This window comes from Narcine bancroftii, chromosome 2, assembly GCF_036971445.1.
Source record: "Narcine bancroftii isolate sNarBan1 chromosome 2, sNarBan1.hap1, whole genome shotgun sequence".
NCBI classification, from domain to species: Eukaryota; Metazoa; Chordata; class Chondrichthyes; order Torpediniformes; family Narcinidae; genus Narcine; species Narcine bancroftii.
This window is the reverse complement of record NC_091470.1, coordinates 230,573,297-230,594,691: the sequence shown is the minus strand read 5'-3', so window position 1 is coordinate 230,594,691 and position 21,395 is coordinate 230,573,297. Positions and strand designations below refer to the sequence as shown.

The window sequence follows — 21,395 nt, the reverse complement described above, 5'->3', positions numbered from 1 at the left end:
AAACAAACACTTACCCCCTTGACATCTTTGAGGTCTCCCTTCAACAATGAATCCAAAGTGAATATGACATTATGACTAAGATTCTGCAGCTAAATGAAAAATACATGTAGAAAAAGGAAGAATTAGAAAAATTTGCATTTAAAATGCAATTACCAATCTTCACAAGGAGGGGAATTACTATTTTATTAAATCTGAATGATTAAACCTGTTGCAATACTTTGGTTACACCAATTACAATTAATGATGTTCTTAAATGCTCTTGCCAGCCCAAGAGTAGAATTCAAATCTTATCAAAGTCATAGCTGTCCTTATCGCATTAATGGTGTGCAGCAGCTGTTGAAGTACAATGTACTCCATTAACCACACATTAGTGAAGACAGTTAGTTCTTTTACAGATATAATACTTGCTTCCACCAATCCAGTCAGGAAATGGACCCAAAAAAGTTTTTTTTTTTTAAATTACATACAGTACAACTTCAATTATCTGAAATCCTCATTTATCCTTAGTGGGAGGTGTCGGTGATCAGCAGCGGCCAGCATTTTTTGGTGAGAATTAAACATTATTTTAATGCTTAAAAATCTTTCCCTTCTTGTTGTTTAAACACTGTTATAAGTGATTTGCTGTTGCTACTGGGCTGTTTGTAAAATTGACCAGTTATCCAAAAAAACGTTTATCCGCTAGGCCAGATCACAACCATTTCAGATAATTGGAGTTGTACTGTACTTCATAATGCTGCACATATCACATATCAGTGAAATACTGATTCATGTTAATGGAGTTTGCAGCATATTTTATCCTCTTCCAGCAAAATAATTTGATCTCCATGAATGGGAGTCGACATTAGAAACAACCTGCCAACCTTTCTAATGGATGCTGCAAAAGTTAACATCTCCTGTGCACCACTGGCCATTTTTTTTCTGTTGGTGAAGATGAACTCATGGAAAATTTGTAGAATTAAATAACAATCCAAGATTGTTTGCTTTTATTATAAAGCAAAATTATTGTACATCTTACAAAAGATGCATTTTCAAAGTGTAACACCCAATTCTACTTAGACGACCTACACATTATGGATTTGGGTGAATGAGGGGGTGGGGAGGTCACTGCATTCCTAGAGAACATCCATAGCGTCAATTTCCATAATGAGAAGCAGCATATCTGTACATGTGTTAAGACACAAGAGTTGAACTAAATATTTATTTACTTTCTTTATATAAACATACTTAGTACAGTAAAATTTTAGTCTGTATCCCTAACATTTTGGTTGTAATTTGTCAACTCTGTAGGACGAATTTCCATTACCCAAACTGCCATTACATAGGTCATCTGCACAACGTAATTACATTGTTTCCAAATACAAATTAAACCTAGTATTTTCACAATTTGACAGCATAAATAGAAATACCGACATAAAAGTCAAGGGTACCTGAAGTACATAACAATAGCGTGCTAGGTTCCCAAAATATTACAGAAGAATGTGTGTAATGAACGCAAGTGAAATTACCTGGGTAAAGTGACACTAAACTGAAGGACTCACAGACCATGAGAGGAAAAAAAACAATTGATTATGCAATTTTATAGGAATAGTGATACAGAGAACACTTAACTATATGTAGTTATGACTGCTGGTGTATATTTCTGTCAAAGGTTTTCTCACAAGTCTCATCTCTGACATCTTGTGCAGCTCTGGATATCTGAATTCCAATGCATACATGGAAAAATCACAACTAATTGTAACAGCACAAATAAGTTCAGAATTCAGATGTAGAAAGAACTTCAACAAAACTAAATTACAAATACAACTAAAATGAGTACACCAATAAAGCAATGAGCCAAACATCCTGCACAAGAGTTTAAGGGTCGCAGGCACTGATTGCAAACTTCCTTACAGCCCACACTTATACAGGTAGTCTGCACTCCATTCCCAATCTTTTGGCAGCTGCCATTTACATTGCTAAGCTAGTTAACCTCCCTTGCACAAACAAGATTTACTTTATACACCAGTCACCAAATCTGATGCTGTGAGCTAGTACTTAATTTTATTTGCTTTTAACGCTTGCATTACAACAGTGAAGTTCTGTTACTGATTGTGGATAGTTTGCAAAGAATTCCACCAAGACTGGATGCTTGCTACATCTGAAACCAACAGTGGAATCCCATCTCGAGTTACTTGCAAGAATTCTTCAAGAACGATAAGGGGTCAACACTTCAGCTTTTCCCCCCCACCCCACTATGTAGGAACCAACCTTTGTTATTTTCCCAGGATCAATATCCCAAATGATAGTTTTTGTGAAGCTATGAATTTTCATTGTAGCCACGTCTTAGAGTTAGAATCACACAGCACTGGAGCAGACCTTCAGTCATTGAATTCAACCATCAAACACCAATTTGCATTAATCCTGCATTATTCCATTTTATTTTCCACACATTCCCATCAATTTCCAGCAGATTTACCCCTCACCTGCTCAATAGGTGCAATTTGCAGTGATTATTAACTCACCAAAATGTGCTTTTCCAGATGTGGGAGGAAACCAAGCAACTCAAAGCAAATCAACGGTCAAAGAGAATAAATCTCACACAGTCAGCAGTAGAGATCAGCATGAAACCTGGGTATCTGGAAATGAGGTGGCAACTCTAAGAGTTATGCCTATGCTGTACCTAAATTGGCTTTCCCAGTATTTCTTGGATATTGATTATATTTGGTCCCTCATGAACATTCTCACTCATCACCTGGTCCTGTCAGAAAATGCTCAATACCAAGCAAAGGGGCAAGTGATTGAATTGTACAACCTTATTGCAAAGTAAGAGGCCTTAAACAAGTCTCTGATTGAATCTGTTGTTTAGGAATTTGATGATGGAGGAGTAGCAACTGTTTCTGAACCTGAAGGTACAAGCTTTGTGGTATCTCTTTCCCGATGGCAGCAATGAGAAGAAAGCATATCCTGGGTGGTGTGTATCCTTGATGCTCTCTGATAGCAGCGTCCGATGTAGATTTTCTCAATAGTGGGGAGAGGTTTGCTTGGGATGTACTGGGCTGTATCCATCACCTTTTGTAGGGCTTTCCACTCAGAGGCATAGGTGCCCTCATACCAGGCATGATGCAACAGGACAGCACACTTTCCACTACACATCTATAGAAGTTTGCCAAAATGTTTGGTGTCATATCAAACTTCTGCAAACTCCTGAGAAAGTAGACACGCTGGGGTGCTTTCTTCATAATGACATTTGTGTGTTGGGTCCAGGAAAGGTCTTCCAAAATAGTGACCCATGAATTTAAATTTGCTTCCCCCCTCCATCTCTGATCCCCAATGATCACAGGATAATACACCTCTGGTATTCCTTTCGCTTCCTTTGTTTGGTGACATTGAGAGCAAAGCTGATGTTAGCTCTCCCTTTGTTTGCTGGCTCATTGCTGTTTTTTTAAAATATTTTTATTGAGTTTAACATACAATTCTTACATACAAAGTCATCTAAATAGTAACAAATGACAGGTCACATACATATCACATACTAAACATATAATGTAAATCAAAATCCCATCCATTGTAGCAGGGACACGAGTTATAGCTCGAGTATAATGAGTTATAGCTCGAGGTTGAAAGAAAACTCACACACCAAGGGAGTGTAATCAACAATGATTTTATTGGGCTGCAACTCTGTCTTTTATAGGCAGCCGGGCGCATCACCACCAGGACGTGGCTTGAGTGAGGCCAACTACTTAGTGCGTGTCCTGGATGCATGGGCCTGGATTGGACCCTCTGCAATCTGCTGGCAGTGATTGGTCAATTCAACCGCTTTTCCTGCAGCCTATGGGAGGGTCGTCTCATCTCGGTGCTATCTACGCGATAGTCGTATTTAACGGCTGTTTGCTGTGTCGGCCCATGGTACGAGCTGAGGGCTGCTACACCACAATTGTTTATTTTATTTGTTTCTTTAAGATATCAAATTCTATAAATATGGTCTTTAATAGTATATCCCTTTCTCAAAATATATCCCAGTATAATTTTGGATAGAAAACAGATGAGACAAAATTAACAATTCCTTTATATAAACAAAGGGTAAATTCTATCTTAATTAAAGATATAATCCATGATAAACCATAATTAAACTCACGTTTAACTAGTTAATTAAAAAAAAGAAAACAAAAGTCCTCTGACTAATCAAACCCCTCCCTCTATCCAAGGTTAACTTGTAGAATTGTAAAATATGGATTGAATAGTGACCTTCAGACACCAGACAGAATCTCCAGAGCATCCAGACTAGTTAAGTCTTCCAATTATCATGATAATCTATGAATGAGTCCTACATCTTGTCACATTGAAACAATATCTTTAATGTTGTATCTAATTTTCTCCAAGCTTAAATAGGACATTACATCATATAACCACTGAGCACGAGCGGGTAGAGAGTCAGCTTTCCACTAATATTGCTCATCTGGCTATCAACGAGGTAAAAGCTATACAATCCACTACGGTGGTATAGTCAGCAAATTTGTAGATGGTGTTGTGGTTATAATGAACCACAGTTGTAGGGTAAAGCAAGGAGAGCAGAGAGCTAAGAATGCAGCTCATTGATGCTCCAGTACTGATGGAGATTGTGGAGATTTTTTTTTAACCAATCCTCATTGATTAGGGTCTGTAGGCGAGGAAATCCAGGATCCAATTACTCAGTGGAGCATTGAGGCCCAGTTCTTGGGAGTTTGCTGATCAGTTATGAGGGGATGATGGCACTGAATGTTGAACGGTAGTCAATAAAGAGCATCCTGATGAATGCAACTTTGCCATCGAGAATTCCAGGGTTTTCTGTGAGGCCAGTGAGATGTCATCTGCCTCAGGCCTGTTTCTGCGCTAAGGCAATTTGGAACGATCCACGTTGCCGCTCAGATAGGAACTGATATGCTTCATCACCAGCCTCTCAAAAAACTTCATCTCTGTAGATGTGAGTATTAGGGTCAGTAGTCATTTTGGCAGGTTGCAACACTTATTGGGCACAGGAACAATTGAGGCCTGTTTGAAACAAGTGGGTACAACACCTTGACAGAGTGAGATGTTAAATATATTTGTGAATATATCAGGGCAGGTTTTCAGTACTCATCCAGACCGGATGTTTTCTTTGGTTCACTCTCCAGAAGGGAGCTTGCATGTCATCCTGGCTTTAGGAGGGGATCATTAGGGGACATGGGGGTGTGCAGTTGTTCTTCCTTGTTCTGGCAGTCAAATCGGGTGTAGAAGGCATTGGGCTCATCTTGGAATGAAGTATTGCTGTCTCCTACTGCACCAGATTCAGTTTTGCTGCAGTTTATGTCATTTCGGCACTGCCACAGTTGTCAGGTGTCCTTCGTTGTTTTCATTCTCATCCAGAATCTCATCTTCACCTGGGAGATGGCTTCTCCTTCTGTTGAGTTCTGAATCTATGGACTTAAATGTCCGTGATCTGGATCTCAACAGGCACTGAATTTCATGGTTCATCCAGGCTTTCTGGTTGGGGGAACCCCTGAACGATTTGGTAGGGGCACACTCATCCACAATTGCTTTGATAGTCTTTTATGGGCATTTGTTGAGCTCCTGAGCATCACACAATCCACCAACTCGAGGCAGTCCTATAACTGTTCTTCAGCCACCCGCAACACCTCCTGGCTGTCCTGATTTCTGCAATCTCTCGTTTTAGACTGTCAGTATGGGAAGGAGCAGCAGAGCCAGGTGATTTGACTGGACAAAATGCAATCTTGGGAAAGAACGGTTGACCTTCCTTATCTTGGTGTAAGTTATCAAGTGTGCTGGGACCTCTAATACAGCAGGTTATGTGCTCATGTTAATTGGGCAGGATTTTCTTAAATCAGGGCTAGTTAAAGACACCGACTATGACTGCCTCTTGTTTATTGACATCATGCAGCTTCGCAAATGTCTGTTTGTAATCGGTATTGGGTGGGATATAAACTCTCGGGGTAGATGGAAGGGTCTGCATTTAATTGAGATATACGCTAAGGTAGGGAAGAAGGAAGTCAATCTACATTCTGTTGTATTTTTGATAGCCCTGTATACTATCTCCAACACCACCAATCAGTCTTGCTATTACTCCCATCTATTTTTCCATAATTTATACTCCCAGCGTACAAGCAGAGACTGAGGACCACAGCACCAGTCGTGAAGATGGCAATAGTATGGTCAAGGGAGGCGTAGGAGCGCCTGCAGGATTACTTTGAATCAAGAACTCATCCATAGTCTTGAATGAATATGCAACATGTATCATAGACTTCAAGACCTGCGTGGATGTGCGCCCATGCGCACATACTGGGTTTCCCAATCAGAAGTCTTGGATGAATCAGAGGATTTGTCATCTGCTGTTTAAGGCCGGGAATCTAGATATTCACAAGACATCCAGGTACAATCTGTGGAAGGCCATCTCTGAAGCAAAATGACCATTCCAGAGAAAGCTTGAGGCAGAGACAGATACATACTAGCTATGGCAGGGACTGAGGTCACAACAGCCTACAAAGCAAGGGCGAACAACTTAGATGGCTGTGAAACTTCATTACCCAATGAGCTGAACACCTTCCATGTCCACTTTGAGAAGGAGAACCAAACAGTGCCTTCTAGGATCCCTGAAAAATTCTGAAGACCCTGTGATATCTGACTCTGAGGTCAACATCAGAACATCAGCCATGAGGGTGAACCCTCTAAAGGCATCAGGCCCGGACAGCGTACCTGGCAGGGTACTGAAAATCTGCAACAACTAGCTGGAGTGTTCACGGTCATTTTCAACCTCTCATTGTTGCAGTCAGAGGCTACTACCTGCTTCAAATGGGCATCAATTATTCTGAAGTCCAAGAGCAGTGAGCTGCCTCAATGACGATCACCCAGCCCCACTACCTGTGATGAAATGCTCTGAGAGGCTGGTCATGGCCAGAATTAACACATACCTAAGCAAAGGTCTGGACCCGCTGCAATTTGCCTATCGTCACAATAGCTTCACAACAGACAGAATATCACTGGCTCATCACACAACTCTGGATCACCTCAAAATCAGCAACTCATACATACAGCTGCTCTTCATCGACTACAGCTCAGCCTTCAATACCATTATTCCCTCAGAGCCGGTCAAGAAGCTTCAAGCTCTGGGCCTCTGTACCCCACTCTGCAACTGGATCTTTGACTTCCTCATCAGAAGACTGCAGTACAAATTGGAAACAACGCCTGCTCCTCACTGATTATCAACACAGGCACACCTCAAGGATGCATGTTTAGCCCACTGCACATTATACGCCCATGACTGTGGGGCCAGGCACAATTCCAATGCTATTACAAATGTAGCTGATGATACCACAGTTGTTAGCAGAATCACAAACAGCAATGAGGAAGTGTACAGGTGGGGGGTAGATCAGCTCATTGACTAGTGTCATGCCAACAATCTGGCACTCAACGTTAGTAAAGCCAAGGAGATGATTGGGGACTCAGGAGGACCCAGTAGTGGAGAGGTCAAAAACTTCAAATACCTGGGTGTTAAGCATCTCCGAGGATCTGTCCTGGAGCCTCCATGATGATGCTATACTTTGTGAGATGCCTGGGGAGATTCGGTATGTCATCGAAAAATCTCAAAAACTTCCACAGGTGTAGTACCCTGGAGAGCATTCTGGCTAGTTCCACCACTGTCTGGTATGGAGACGCCAAATCTTATGACAAGAAAAAACTTCAAAGGGTTGTTAACTCGACCTGCAACATCACAGGCACCGTCCTTCACTCTATCAGGGACATCTACAAGAGGCTGTGTCTTAATAAAGCAGCCTCTATCCTCAAAGACAGTCTTCACTCTGCTGTCATTGGAAAAAAAAGGTACAGGAGCCTAAAGACGAGCACTCAGTGGCAAAATGACAGTTTCTTCCCCGCTGCCATCAGATTTGTGAATAATCAATTAATCAAAGACACTGCCTTACTTTTCATGCATTTTTTTTATTGCTGTAAAGTGAATGTTTGCATTATGATGCTGTCGCAAACACTGAATTTTGTGACTTGTTTGTGACAATAAATTCTGATAATCACAACACCAATCCCTCTGGAACACTACTGATGACAGACCTGAAACCAGAATAAAATACTTCTATCATTACACCATATTCTATAGGCCAGCTATTCAGAATCCAAATTATCAAATGCCCATAAATCCCATGCATCTGTACCTTCTGGATCAGCCTATCAAGAGTGACCTTGGCCAATGCCTTACTAAGGTCCTGAAGACAACATCTATTATCCCACCCATGTCAAACTTTGTCACCTCCACAAAAAACTAGATGAAGTTTGTACAACACAACCACTCTGTACAAAGTTATGCTCACTAATTTGACCATGCCTTTTTAAATGTGTACAAATCCTCTCTCCCAAGTATAGTCTCCAATAATTTTCCTATCATTGAGTTGAGGGTCACTGGCCTATAATATAAAGGTAAAAGTTCCATTATTGTCACGTAATACAACACAAGGTAGACAGACTTGCAACTTTGTACAGCACCTGGTGTTCCTAGATGGTCTCCCCTCCAAGTACTGACCAGATCTGTGCCTGCTTAGCTTCTGAGATCAATCTCATGCATATTCAGGCTATTAGGCTTCTCCTATCCCAAGTAGTGAATAGATGGAATATCTTGAATTATCTCTTTTTCCCTTCTTGAACAAAATTTGATTATTTTCAGTCCTCCAGGATCTCACTTATTTAAGGATGCTTCAAAAAAGTTAAAAATGACACAGGGCAACAATTTTTTTTATTTTTTTTTTTAAAAAAGGTTTGCTGCCCAAAAAATTGGGCATTATGACAGATATCTTCAAGTTGAACACAAAGATAATTTCAGATTTGCTGTATCGCGTAGAAAGTTGGAGAAACATTAAATTAACTTTTATTAAACTTAGCATGTTTAATCACATGATGGCAGTACATTGCATTAGTTCAACTGACCTAAAAATGTTTTGCTGCCAATTTTTATTTGTACTCAGCATCTGATGCCTCACATGTCAGCGTCCAACAACAGTCAGTCAGCATTGATGGATTTCAGTTGCCCTGATACAGCTTGTCCATCCATGGTCATGATGTCCTGGTGAAACTTTTCACTGTGTTTGTCATTGACTGCACCAAGATCAGCAGGGAAGACGTCCAAGTGCAAATGCAGAAAATTAATTTTCAATGACATGCTGCACTTCATGGTTTTGTCTGCTTGAAATAGACAAAATATGACAAGAAATCATAAAAATGTCATATCTAAAAGAGTATATGATAGGAAAATGTTAAGGTGCTTTTTGTGATCACCAGCCCAAAATCCATAAAATACACCCAAAAGTGTCAGGAAGCAAATCCTTCATTGCCCAGGGTGATCTGTCAATCATTATTTCTTTGGCCATCAGGTCACAGTCACTGTCAAAGAGAGACATGACAAAAAAAATCTCAAACATCTTGGGCTTATGCAGAGATCAAAGGCTCAATCAAATAAGTAGTGTTCAGCACCAGTAGAGAGGAGCACTTGCTGTGGTGTGAATTGCGGAAGGCCACATGACTCTCCAGCTAGAACCTGGTCGGAATGTAGATTGGGAAGAGCCATGTAACTTCTCTGTCTGGAACCTAGTCATAATGTAGATTGTGGAAGGTCATGTGACCTCTCTGGCGAGCCTGAGATCGGATGTGGCCTCATCCGCCAAACAAGGGTTAGATATAACCATCTGTAATGCTGTGTCATTGGCCCTTGCAGCTGATGTACAATTAGTCCTCTGGGTGTCCATCATTATTGGATCTATCTACAGGTGACTGGTCCAAGCAGGTCACATGAAAAGCCACATGTGGAGCCTGCTCATCCTCTTACTTGCTGCTGCTTCAAGACAATCACTGAAGTCCAGGCTGCTGGCCATGGGTTGAATTGGAGGGTCGACTATAATAGACCTGTCACAGATCCTGAGCCGTGGTCAATGCTGGAAACCAAATTTATTTGATGTAATTGTTAGTTGTAACTAATTTACTGTTCATTAGAGTGCTGTGCCTATGGATGCATAGGTATTGTGTTTAACCCTTGCATTCCTCATCAAGAGTTGAGAATGTTTACCTGTAATTTAGTTTTATCCAATGTGTAGTTTTTTTGTCTATGGTTGCTGTGTATATGCCCTTTCATGAATTTCCCTGTGTTTAAATCAAGACCACTGTTTGTTAATAATACGTGTCTTGATTCTCTTTGAACCCATCGAACTGATTCTGAATACAACACTTGCCCATTTGTATGATTATGGTAGAAAAATTCTTTGAGGAAAAGATTCTTGACAGAAAATTTCTTGGGAAGCTCATTTCAAATTTCCTTTGCAGCTGACCGGTCAAAGCTTTTATCAAGTCAATGATAATCCAAACAGGTCCTTGTTTGTTTTTAGATTGCTTAGAAATTAAAAATTCTGGTCATAGAAAGATGACAGCAGGAGGAAACGAGGCTGATTCTATGGTTTAGTTGTGAATTCTACGGAATGAAAGTGACCTTCCATTACAAGTGGGGCATATTTGCAACTGAAGATCCAGGTCTAAAACATTAGTTTGTAGTCTGAAATGACCAAGCAAATGCACAACTTAATTATGAAAAAACCTGCACATGAAATGGAATAGCAGTGCAAGAATATCAAGTGCAATTAAGATAATCTTTCCACCAATGGAGAGTCAATTCAAAAACAAATCAAAAGCAGATGTCAGAAACCAACACAAGAATTTGGCTGATCCAGTTTCCCAACAGAAATGCTCTTATTCCAGTAACAAGGACAATGAAAATACAGGAGAAATCAAGGCCAACAGAAGGTTAGCATAGTATTTTTCAGAGGAACAAGAATGATCCTTCAAAGTAGTAAACAGTGGAAATAAAATCAATATAGACAGCACAATTTGGAGCTGACAGGAAATTACTGGTATTGGGCAAATGACATTTGTTTTTGATCAATCAACAGTTAAAACAATAAAAGATTATTGATATCTTATAAAGGAAATTGGAAAAATCCTGCTTTAGATTTGTACAAGAGGCAGTAATCTCAAGATTCAGAAGCTTGGCTTAAACAGATTGAATCATGGGTCAAAGGTTTCAGTGGAAAGAAAGGTTTCGGCAGAGAGATTTGCCAGACATCCTCTGCAAAGGACAATCTGCTGAGTGAAACTGACTTCGTAAGTTGGATTAGTACCGATATCCTTGACGAGAGGGTAAACCTAATAAATTGAAGAGTGTAGGCCAGTAAATGGAGTTAAACACAGAAAATGAAATGTCCAACTGCAGACAAAAGCTCAATTAAATACAGGAATAGTTTGAGATTTAAGTGATTTTAACAAATATTTTAATCTCATTCAAAATAAAGAACTCGGGTGTATAATGTTTGCCAAGAATGATAAAGCGGCAGTTGAAGTTAAAATTATGCATTTGCAAAAACTGACTTAATAATTGAGGTGGAGGAGATGCATTACTCAGAGAATCATGTGGATAAAAGAAAAAAAGGAAAGGTGACCAAAACAATACGGATTTTACACCACAAATATAAAAGCAGAAAATTAAATGGTGGTAATATTAAAGCACCTCAAAATACAAGCCACTTGATGTAACTAAACAAAATAATATACAAAAACAGCAGTGGTAATATCTTTAAAAAAAAAACATGGAGCATTCTAACTGGAAATGAAAATCCAAACCCATTTTACCAAGCTGGCAAGCAAAGTGATTCCTTACATAATGTATGAATAGGATCCAAAATTATGCTGAATATGCTTTCCAGAGATCAAACAATGAAACTATAGACTAGGCAACCACTGCACAGAACATCTGCATTCTGTCTGCAACAGCCATCTTGATATTCAGATTACACATTTTAATTCCCTTTCCCAGATCCACAGTGACCACCCATCCTCAGCCTTTTTGCACACTCAGAGACCAAATGCAAACTGGAGCAACACCTTACATTCCATTCTCATTGCCTTCAGCCCAACGAAGGTTGAATTTTCAAACATCAGGCAACCCACAGCTTGTATTCCTTATCTCACCAGTCCTCCTAGGTTCTCACTCCCTTTGTTCTCCTTTTCTATCCAATTCCCCCTCACTCCCAAGACAAGTTGCCATCTCCCACCTGGTTCCATCTGCCTATTACTCATCTACCCATCCAAACTGTCATCATCGTCTCTTAATTCACCTTCCCCATCCTCTTCTCTTCCCACCCACCCTTGTTCCAATCTGTTAATCATCTGGTTCCATCAGCCGCCATCTCTTCCCTAGAGTGGAACACAGAAGTCTGCAGGCCCTGTGATTGTAGTAAAAACAGAAGTGCTGGACGAAATCAGCAGGTCTCACAGCGTTCACAGCACTTCTGTGTCTTTATTTATTTCTTCCCTTACGTTCACTTCTATATGTTGGCTATTCTCTCTTTACAAAAGGGAGCAAAGTATTGAGTCAAAACCTCAATCATCCCTTTGCATCACAAGCGTTACTTCATCTGTTGGGTTCTCCAACAGTTTATTTTTTGCTCTAGATTTTCGCAACTGCAGTCTCCTGTTTCCTCTCTTGCATGTTGTTTATGGGTTTTATCTCGACGATCCAGTTTCCTCCAACATTGCAATGAAGTGAGGGGTTATCAACCACTTTAAATTGCATCTTGTATAGGTGAAAGGGTGGACTCTGAGGGGAGTAGTGGGAATATGGAGAGAATAAAATGGTGTTAGAGAGGAATTAGCCAAGTCAATGCATGATAGTTACACAGACTCAGTAGACTGAGGGCCCATTTCTGTGCTGTGTGATTCAAAGCAAAGCATTTGACAAAGTTCTACAGGACAGGTAAACATCAATTAATTCAGTGAATGAAAGCAAAGGATTATAGCTAATGAGTGCTTTAACATAGAAGACTAATCAGCAAGATTCCACACCACTGTATGGAATAAATATTAATGAAAAACAATAACTGTAAATAATGATAAGCTACAGTTTGCAGATAAATGGCAAATGGAATTTATTCCAGGAGATAAAATATTGGAAAGGCACATTAACACAAGGGGAACATTAAATTAAATGGGAAGATATCGAGTGGTGTGGAGGAAGAGAGCGACAATGGAATACAAATCCTCAGATTTGAGCACAGTATATCACAGTGGTGTGATTAACCTTGTACTGTATACAATTCAGATAAATCACAACTTTAGGTCAATGCACTGGAGGGCAAAGGAGATTTATAAATATGTTGGCAGAATAGAAATTTTGTAACAAAGATTTTTTTTATATAAGTTAGGGTAGTGTTTTTTTTTAAAAAAAGAACAGGCATAAAATTGAGATGCCAAGACAGGACACAGATTTAAAGTAATTGAAAGAGGTGAACAAGACATTGAAATGAATGATCTCCCAAAGGCTGGTAGAGACAAAACAAAATCACATTTAAAAAGCTTTTGGATGGTAATATGATAAATGGTCTTTGTGCTATAAGTTACTTTATGACAGTAGAGATATTTTCCAAGTCATTTAAGACTAGCTTTCCAATGGGTGGTGATTAATGAACAATGATAAAAACATCTCAAAATGGTGTGCAGTTTCATCAACTTGCAATACACCAAAGAGCTGGAAAAACTCAGCAGGTCACGAAAGGTAATCAACGTTTCGAGCCTAAGCCCTTAGTCAAGGTATAAGCAAAAATCAGGCAGATGCCTGAATAAAGAACACAGGCTTACAGGTACACAATCATATATCGACATGGGTGAGAGGGCAGGAGAAAACAAGCTGAGAAATGATAGGAGGTAGCTCTCTGAATGGAGTGGGAAGGGAATGGGGACTGAAGGAAAGGAGGCACAAAGAGAGGGAAAGAGAGAGAGACTCAATGGAGGGGTTTAACAGAAACTGGAGAAGTCCATGTTAATGTCACCTGATTGGAGAGTGCCCAGACAGGATATGAGATGCTGTTCTTCCAATTTGGAGGTAACCTTGGTTTGGCAGTGCATGAGGTCAGAAACAGATATGCATTTGGGAACGGTGTGTGAAATTAAAATGGTTGACCACTGGGTGGTCCCTGTTATTTCAGAGGACAGTATGAAGGTGCTCAACGGAATTGTATCCTAGTCTGTGTCCAGTCTCTCCAATGTTGAGGAGTCCACTATGGTAGAACCAGATGCAGTAGATGACCCCTGTAGATTCACAAGTGTTGCTTCACTTGGAAGAACAGTTTTGGGCACCCAATAGTGGTGAAGAAGGTATAGAGCAAATTGATGGAAAGGGATGAGGGAGTTCCGGAGGGAGCAGTCCCTGCAAAATTTGGAGAGAGGAGGAGCAGGTAAGATTTGTCTGATGGTGGGATCACAGAGTAGATGAGAAAAACTGCAGAGGATAATATGTTGGATGTGGCAACTGGTGGGATGGTAAGTGAGGACAAGGGAATCCAGTCCTCGACATCTCTCAGGGAAGTGGGGCCAGGGCAGATGTGCAGGACACAGAAGAGTTGCTGGTGAGGCCAGAGTTGATGGCAACAGAAGGGAACCCACATTTATTTGAAGCAGGAAGATATCTTGGATGTTCTGGAATAGAAGACCTCATTCTGGGAGCAGATGTGATGGACGCAGAGGAATTGAGAAAGGAATCTAATCATTACTGGAGATGAGCTGCAAAAAGGTATCATTGAGGTAACTGAGTTGGTGAATTTGCAGAAAACATTTGTAGAGAGTTTGTCTCCCAAGATGAAAGGAGAGTGTTCCAGAGATGGACCAAGTGAATGTGAGGTTGGCACTCACATCAACAGTGATGAAGTGCTTTGAAAGGCTGGAGTTGGAAGCATATCAGCTCTTGTCTGAACAGTGACAAGGATCTGTTCCAATTCACCTATCATAGCAACAGGTCTATGGTGGATACCATCTCACTGACTCTACACAAAGCCCTGGAACATCTGCAAAGCAAAGACACATATATCAAGATGTTCTTATTGACAACAATTTGGCATTTAACACCATCATCCCATCAAAACTGATCTGCAAACTCCAAGACCTGGGACTCAACACTCCACTGTGTAATTGGATCATGGATTTCTTCATCTACAGATCACAATCAGTGAAGATTGGTACAAACATTTCCTCAAAAATCTCCATCAGTACTGGACCACCAAAGGGATGCATTCTTAACACCCCCGCCCCGCCCCCACTCCACTCACTTTACACCTATGACTGCGTGACTTGCTAAGGTAGACCATGTACAAATTTGCTGACGATACCACAGTAGAGGGTTATATAAAAACACTGATGAGTCAGCATACAGGAGGGAGATTGAAAACTTGGCCAAATGGTGTACCAACAATAACCTTGCACTCAATGCCACCAAAATCAAGGAGCTGATTGTTGATTTCAGAAACAGAAAACCAGATATGTATAATCCAATGATTATTAGGGAATCAGAGATGGAGAGAGTGAGCAAATTTAAGTTCTTGGGAGTCACTATGTCAGATCTTTCCTGGAGCTAGCACACTAATGGTATCATAAAGAAAGCACATCAGCATCTCCACTTCCTCAGAGGTTCGCGGAGGTTTGATATGACAATGGAAACCCTGGCAAATTTCTACAGGTCTGCAGTAGAAAGTGTGCTGACCAATATCCCCAAGCACAAAGCCCTGCAAAAGATAGTGAACACAGACCAGGACATCATAAGCAAATCCCTTCCCAAGATTGAGAACATCTACAGGGAACATCAGAGAGCAGCAGCAATCCTCAAGGATCCACATCACCCAGCACACACTCCATTCTTGCTGCTGCCATTGGGAAAGAGGTCTAGGTGGCACAAGAGTCTCACCACCAGGTTCAGAAACAGCTGCTACCCCTCCACTATCAGACTCCTCAACAACCTCAATCAGGGACTCATTTAAGGACTCTTGCTTTTGCACTTTATTGTTTGTTGCTTTTTTTTCTCCCCTCTGTCGTGCATAGTTGTTTACATGTGTACTTTGTGTACAGTGTATATTACAGAAGTTCAAGAGTTTATATAAACAGATGAGGACAGATGCAATTTTATTGTGCAGTCATTTACTTTTTGAAGAAAAAAAAACAAAAGCAATATAATATAAATGTTCTAATTTGAGGAGCAGAAAGACATGGCAAGTACATGTTCACAAACCTCAGACAAGCAGGGCAGGCTATAGTGTGATAATCAATAAAGCATTTAATATGTTTGCTTTGACAACCTTTGATTTTTCCATTGTTGCTAGCACCACCATTTTCTTTCAGAATCAACTTCTCCACTTCAAAGTTCTTGAATATGTTGGTGCTTTATAAATCTGTAGTCATTTTACCTGCACATCTACATTTGAATCCTTCCAATGTTTCTATCTGATTCTATTTTTGTCTCTAACTCAAGAATGCATTTTTCTTTCCACAGTTAGCAGAGTGGCACCGTTATCGTAGTAGTTTTAGTGCAATGCTGTTACAGCCTCAATGATCTGGACCAGGTTTTAAATCCCATGTTGTCTGTAGGGAGTTTGTATGTTCTCCCCATATCAGCATAGTTTTTTCCTGAGTGCTCGATTTCCTCCCACTGTTCAAAATGTACCAGGAGTTGTAGGTCAATTAAGTGTAATTTATACTAGCCCATGAGCCTAAAGGGCCTTCTACCATGTTGTGTCTAAAACATTTTTTTTTTAAAATCACCATAATCTATAAATGTCCCCCAAGAATCTAATTAAACCCTGGTTTCTTCTCTCCATGTTCTATTAAAAAAGTCCTTTAGATTTCCCTTTAGATAATCCAAATCCTTTCAGCATCCCCGGCATCAACCAGGTAAATCTCCTCGTAACTTTTCCAAAGTTTGACAATTGGTAGTGTTACGAACTAACAACCCTGTTAATTTTTGTTTGGTACTAAAGGGACTTTGTTAGCACTAACAAAGGATCAGCAATGCAAAATTCACCAGACAATGGTAAATTCAAAACAAGTTTTTATTAAATTATTAATAACATTTCTTACTTATCTCTAAACTTAACGCTAAATTTAACCCCATTCTGCACAAATGTAAACATGTGTGTGTGTAATAAAGTCCCACTTTGAAAAGTCAATCAGCACAATTTTAATCTTGCTTAGTGGTCTTAAATTTTCAGTTCAGAAATAATTATAAAGCACTTTTAAACATCACATCTTCAGGCCTCTTTAAACTCACAATTCTAAAAGAGACCTTATAATTGGAACCAAGGGTAAAATTACTGCCCAGACTCCTATTTATAGGAATAGGATTATTCCATTTTAGATGGATAATCGATATTTAAAGGTTTGGAATTTAAAAGGTATCCGAATAGTGGGCGATTGTTTTCAGAAAGGTGTTTTTCTTTCTTTTACTCAACTTCAAGAAAAATTTGGGGTATTATCGAATTCAATTATTTGCATATTATCAAATACGAGCTTTTTTAAAAGAACGCTTTGGACAAGACCTTAGACTTCCTGATCTGACTAGGTTTGAAAGATTAATTATTGAATCTTCAAAAAAGGGTTTGCAAGAATAAATGAACAATGTTTTTAAAATAAAGGATAAATGGGAGATGGATTTGCAACTTTTTTATATTGGAGGAAAATTGGCTAAAGATATGTGAAGATGCTGAAACAAGGTTGATTAATGTGAGATATAGTTTAGTTATTTTTTTTACATCAGTTACATTTGATACTGGAAAAGTTAAAAGATATGGTTTTAGTGATTCAGATTTATGTTTTCGGTGTGGAAGACAAAAAGGGACATTTTCACACTCAGTTTGGTCTTGTGATAAGGTGCAGAGTTTTTGGGTAAAAATTTGAGAATTTTTAGAACTCTTGTACAATATGCAGTTATTAGTTGATCCATTACTTTTTTTTAAATTGGGATTTATGTCATATTTAAAAGATGATTTAAAACTGGATAAATTTCAGATTGCATTCATTTGCTTGGTTCTAGCTGTGGCAAGAAAATGTACAACAATAACATGGAAGGATGATGTAGAGATATATATTCAAAGATGGCATAATGAGTTGAAATCGTATTTATTTAGAAAAAAATAACAATTTACATAATAATTATTCCTTTTTTTACTAAATGTGGGAACCTTATTTAAAATATATTGGTTTGAATATATATTAGGTGGGAGTCGTATAGGTTTTTTTTTGTAGAGGGGTGGTTGGGTGGGGGAGGGGTAGTATACTAATTTACTATATTGTACTTTATTTATGAAGAAATGTGAAGGGTATTTTTAATATATTCTTGTATTTTATATATTATAAATAAAGTTTTTTTTTAAAATCAATTCTTTTGCTGAATTGTCCTCGAGATATATTCTTCAAGCAGAAGTGACCATATTCTGAGCAACCAATGTACCTTCCATGAAAAGGAGAATACAAGTCCTTTCTTCCCAGGATCAAATCTTCTGTTGAATGAAGACTTTGGAATCTGTTTTCCAAATGAAACTGCCCTTTATCTTAAAAAGACAGCTAGAAGTAGGATTCTCTTTTGAAATCTACTTATTCTGTGTCCCTCCTCTTAGAAGTAACACATAATAGCACCTATTCTGATTGCTGTAATTCAACCCTGTATTCCACAAGGTTCCAACACCTGTGTGTATCAGAGTTTTGACTTCTGAATCTAATCCAAAAATGTCTGAATTTGATAATATTTCTCCAGTTACATCAACGAGGTCAGTCCCAATTCTTGTAAACCACCTGTCTATTAGTTTTATTTCTACCAATTTTCTTGCCTTTTTCAAGACCACTCCATATCAACCTCTGACTTCATCTCTGCTCAAGAGGCTTAAGTGGTTTGGCATATCTTATTGAGTACTTAAGATACTTCAGTTTTTAATAAAGCAAATACTCCACTTCAGATCCATTAGCTCTATCTTTCTAGTAGCTGCAACTCTGAGAATGAACTCTGAGTACAATGGTTCTCTGTAAATGTACTGTGACCTGTGTGTGTAACCCTATAACAAAGCCACAACGAACCTAAGACATACTTATAAGAAATATAGCTTAATATTAACCTAAATATTAATAGATACATTATTTCTTCTTTGGCTTGGCTTCGCGGACGAAAATTTATGGAGGAGTATGTCCACGTCTGCTGCAGGCTCGTTGGTGACTGACAAGTCCGATGCAGGACAGGCAGGCACGGTTGCAGTGGTTGCAAGGGAAAATTGGTTGGTTGGGGTTGGGTTTTTCCTCCCTTTTGTCAGTGAGGTGGGCTCTGCAGTCTTCTTCAAAGGAGGTTGCTGCCCGCCGAACTGTGAGGCGCCAAGATGCACGGTTGGAGGCGAGATCAGCCCACTGGCGGTGGTCAATGTGGCAGGCACCAAGAGATTTCTTTAAGCAGTCCTTGTACCTCTTCTCTGTCTCGGTGGTGTTAGGTCTGCTTTGTGGATGAATGAGTGAGTCAGACACCAGACTGAGTCGAAATCAAGGTTCTTTGTTCTTTATTACCGGATTGTAACACTTGCAACTAACAGTGTTAGTTGGAGAAGGCGCATTCTGCCGTTATCAGCAAGTGGTGTTTTTTTTATACCTCAGGATACGTACTTAGTAAATTATCATACCATGACATTGTCCAATGAATAAACTGTTGCTATCCTTCTCTGCTAGTTTCCTGCACATCATTCTTGTTAGTGCAAAGCTTATCTTGAGTGTACAAGGTCACATCTGCATTCTGTTACTCCTTCTCCGGTCCCATCTCATGATGTTTTTACCTTACAGTGGCCAGTGGAGAGCTCGCCATAGAACACGATCTTGGGAAGGCGATGGTCCTCCATTCTGGAGACGTGACCTACCCAGCGCAGTTGGATCTTCAGCAGCGTGGATTCGATGCTTGCGGACTCTGCCAGCTCGAGTACTTCGATGTTGGTGATGAAAATGTTGAGGATGGAGCAGAGACAGCACTGATGGAAGCATTCTAGGAGCCGTAGGTGATGCCAGTAGAGGACCCATGATTCGGAGCCGAACAGGAGCGTGGATATGACAACGGCTCTGTACACGCTGATCTTCGTGTGTTTCTTCAGGTGGTTGTTTTTCCAGACTCTTTTGTGTAGTCTTCCAAAGGCGCTATTTGCCTTGGCGAGTCTGTTGTCTATCTCTTTGTCGATCCTTGCATCTGATGAAATGGTGCAGCCGAGGTAGGTAAACTGGTTGACCGTTTTGAGTTCTTTTGAGTACATTATAGTAAAAAGTGATATGCTCAGTGTCTTGCACAATATTTTATGTTAGACATGACCTGAAGGTTTATCAAGCCATTCTTGTTTTTTTGCATGTGTCCACGTCTACAAGAAAACCTCTCTTTTAACATGGTGAAGAACCTTCAACAAATTAACAAAAAAGTTTTGATGTTCTAAACACAGGACTCAAAACTTGGCACAGATGGAAAGAAAAATTTTTGAAAAGAGATGACAATTTTAAGACAAATGCCAACCTTAGAACAAAGACATCTGAAAACACATTGGAAAGTAAGAGACAAAAATTTAGATACACAGGAGACCAGATGTAGCAAAAAGCAGAAATTAGGCTGAGAAGTTAAAAGGTAGTTACATAATTGGCTCAAGGAAGTTGTGTTAAACAAAAACTGAGAATCTGATAGACTAAGAACCAAAGCCACATTTCTAAGCACATGATACATCACTCTGCTGACAATTATCAGAAATCATAGATTTCAAATAACTTGCACGAATTAGAGGGAAGAGGGTAAATGTTATTCCCACCTAGCCAATCCAATGGCTGTTAAGATATGGAACACATTTCCTGAAAGGTCACAGAATCCCTGAAAATCAACAGTACCCAGCAAGTAAACAAAAATAATTTCATCTAGGTCTTCTAAAGGACCAGACTAGTTATGATAGGTTAAAAGGCTCCACATCCTTACAAAGTGGATTCTTTACAAAGTATCCAGAGATACTTATCAGGGAGAAGCAGGAGCATAGGGTTGAAAAGGATATTAAATCAGTCATGATGGAATGGCAGGGAAGACTCAACAGAAGAGAAATTAGGCCATTCAGCCTATGTGCTAAGGCCTTATTAAATGGGCTGGGCAATTTTCAATGAAACTAAATTTTGTTGCAAGTTGAGAGGAAATCCAAATTCAGATTTCAGATTTATTGTCAGAGTACATACATGACATCACATACAACACTGAGGTTCTTTATCCTGCAGGCAGGGCAGAATTACCACTTACTTGGTAGTGCAAAAACTGACTCAAAGTACACATGTAAACAAGCTGTGTCATGTAGAGAAAAAAAATCAATAATGTGTAAATTAAGAGTCGTTAAATAAGTCCCTGACTTGAGTTTGTTGTTGAGTCTGATGGTAGAAGATAGCAGCTGTTTCTGAACCTGGTCATGCGAGTCTTATGGCACCTATATCGTTTTCTTGATGGTAGCAGCAAGAACAAAGCACGGGCTGGGTGATGTGGATCCTTGATGATT

The 21,395-nt window shown here is 39.6% G+C and overlaps 1 protein-coding gene across 16 annotated transcripts in view; it reads right to left on the bottom strand.

Moving 5' to 3' along the window:
* Positions 1 to 21,395, bottom strand: part of LOC138755133 (arf-GAP with SH3 domain, ANK repeat and PH domain-containing protein 1-like) — a 479,430-nt gene that overhangs the window by 183,692 nt on the left and 274,343 nt on the right. For all 16 annotated transcript variants that reach the window (XM_069920508.1, XM_069920497.1, XM_069920511.1 and 13 more), the window contains one exon: positions 15 to 89. In XM_069920508.1, the coding sequence (XP_069776609.1) occupies positions 15 to 89 (75 nt within the window). The remainder of the gene's footprint in view (positions 1 to 14; positions 90 to 21,395) is intronic.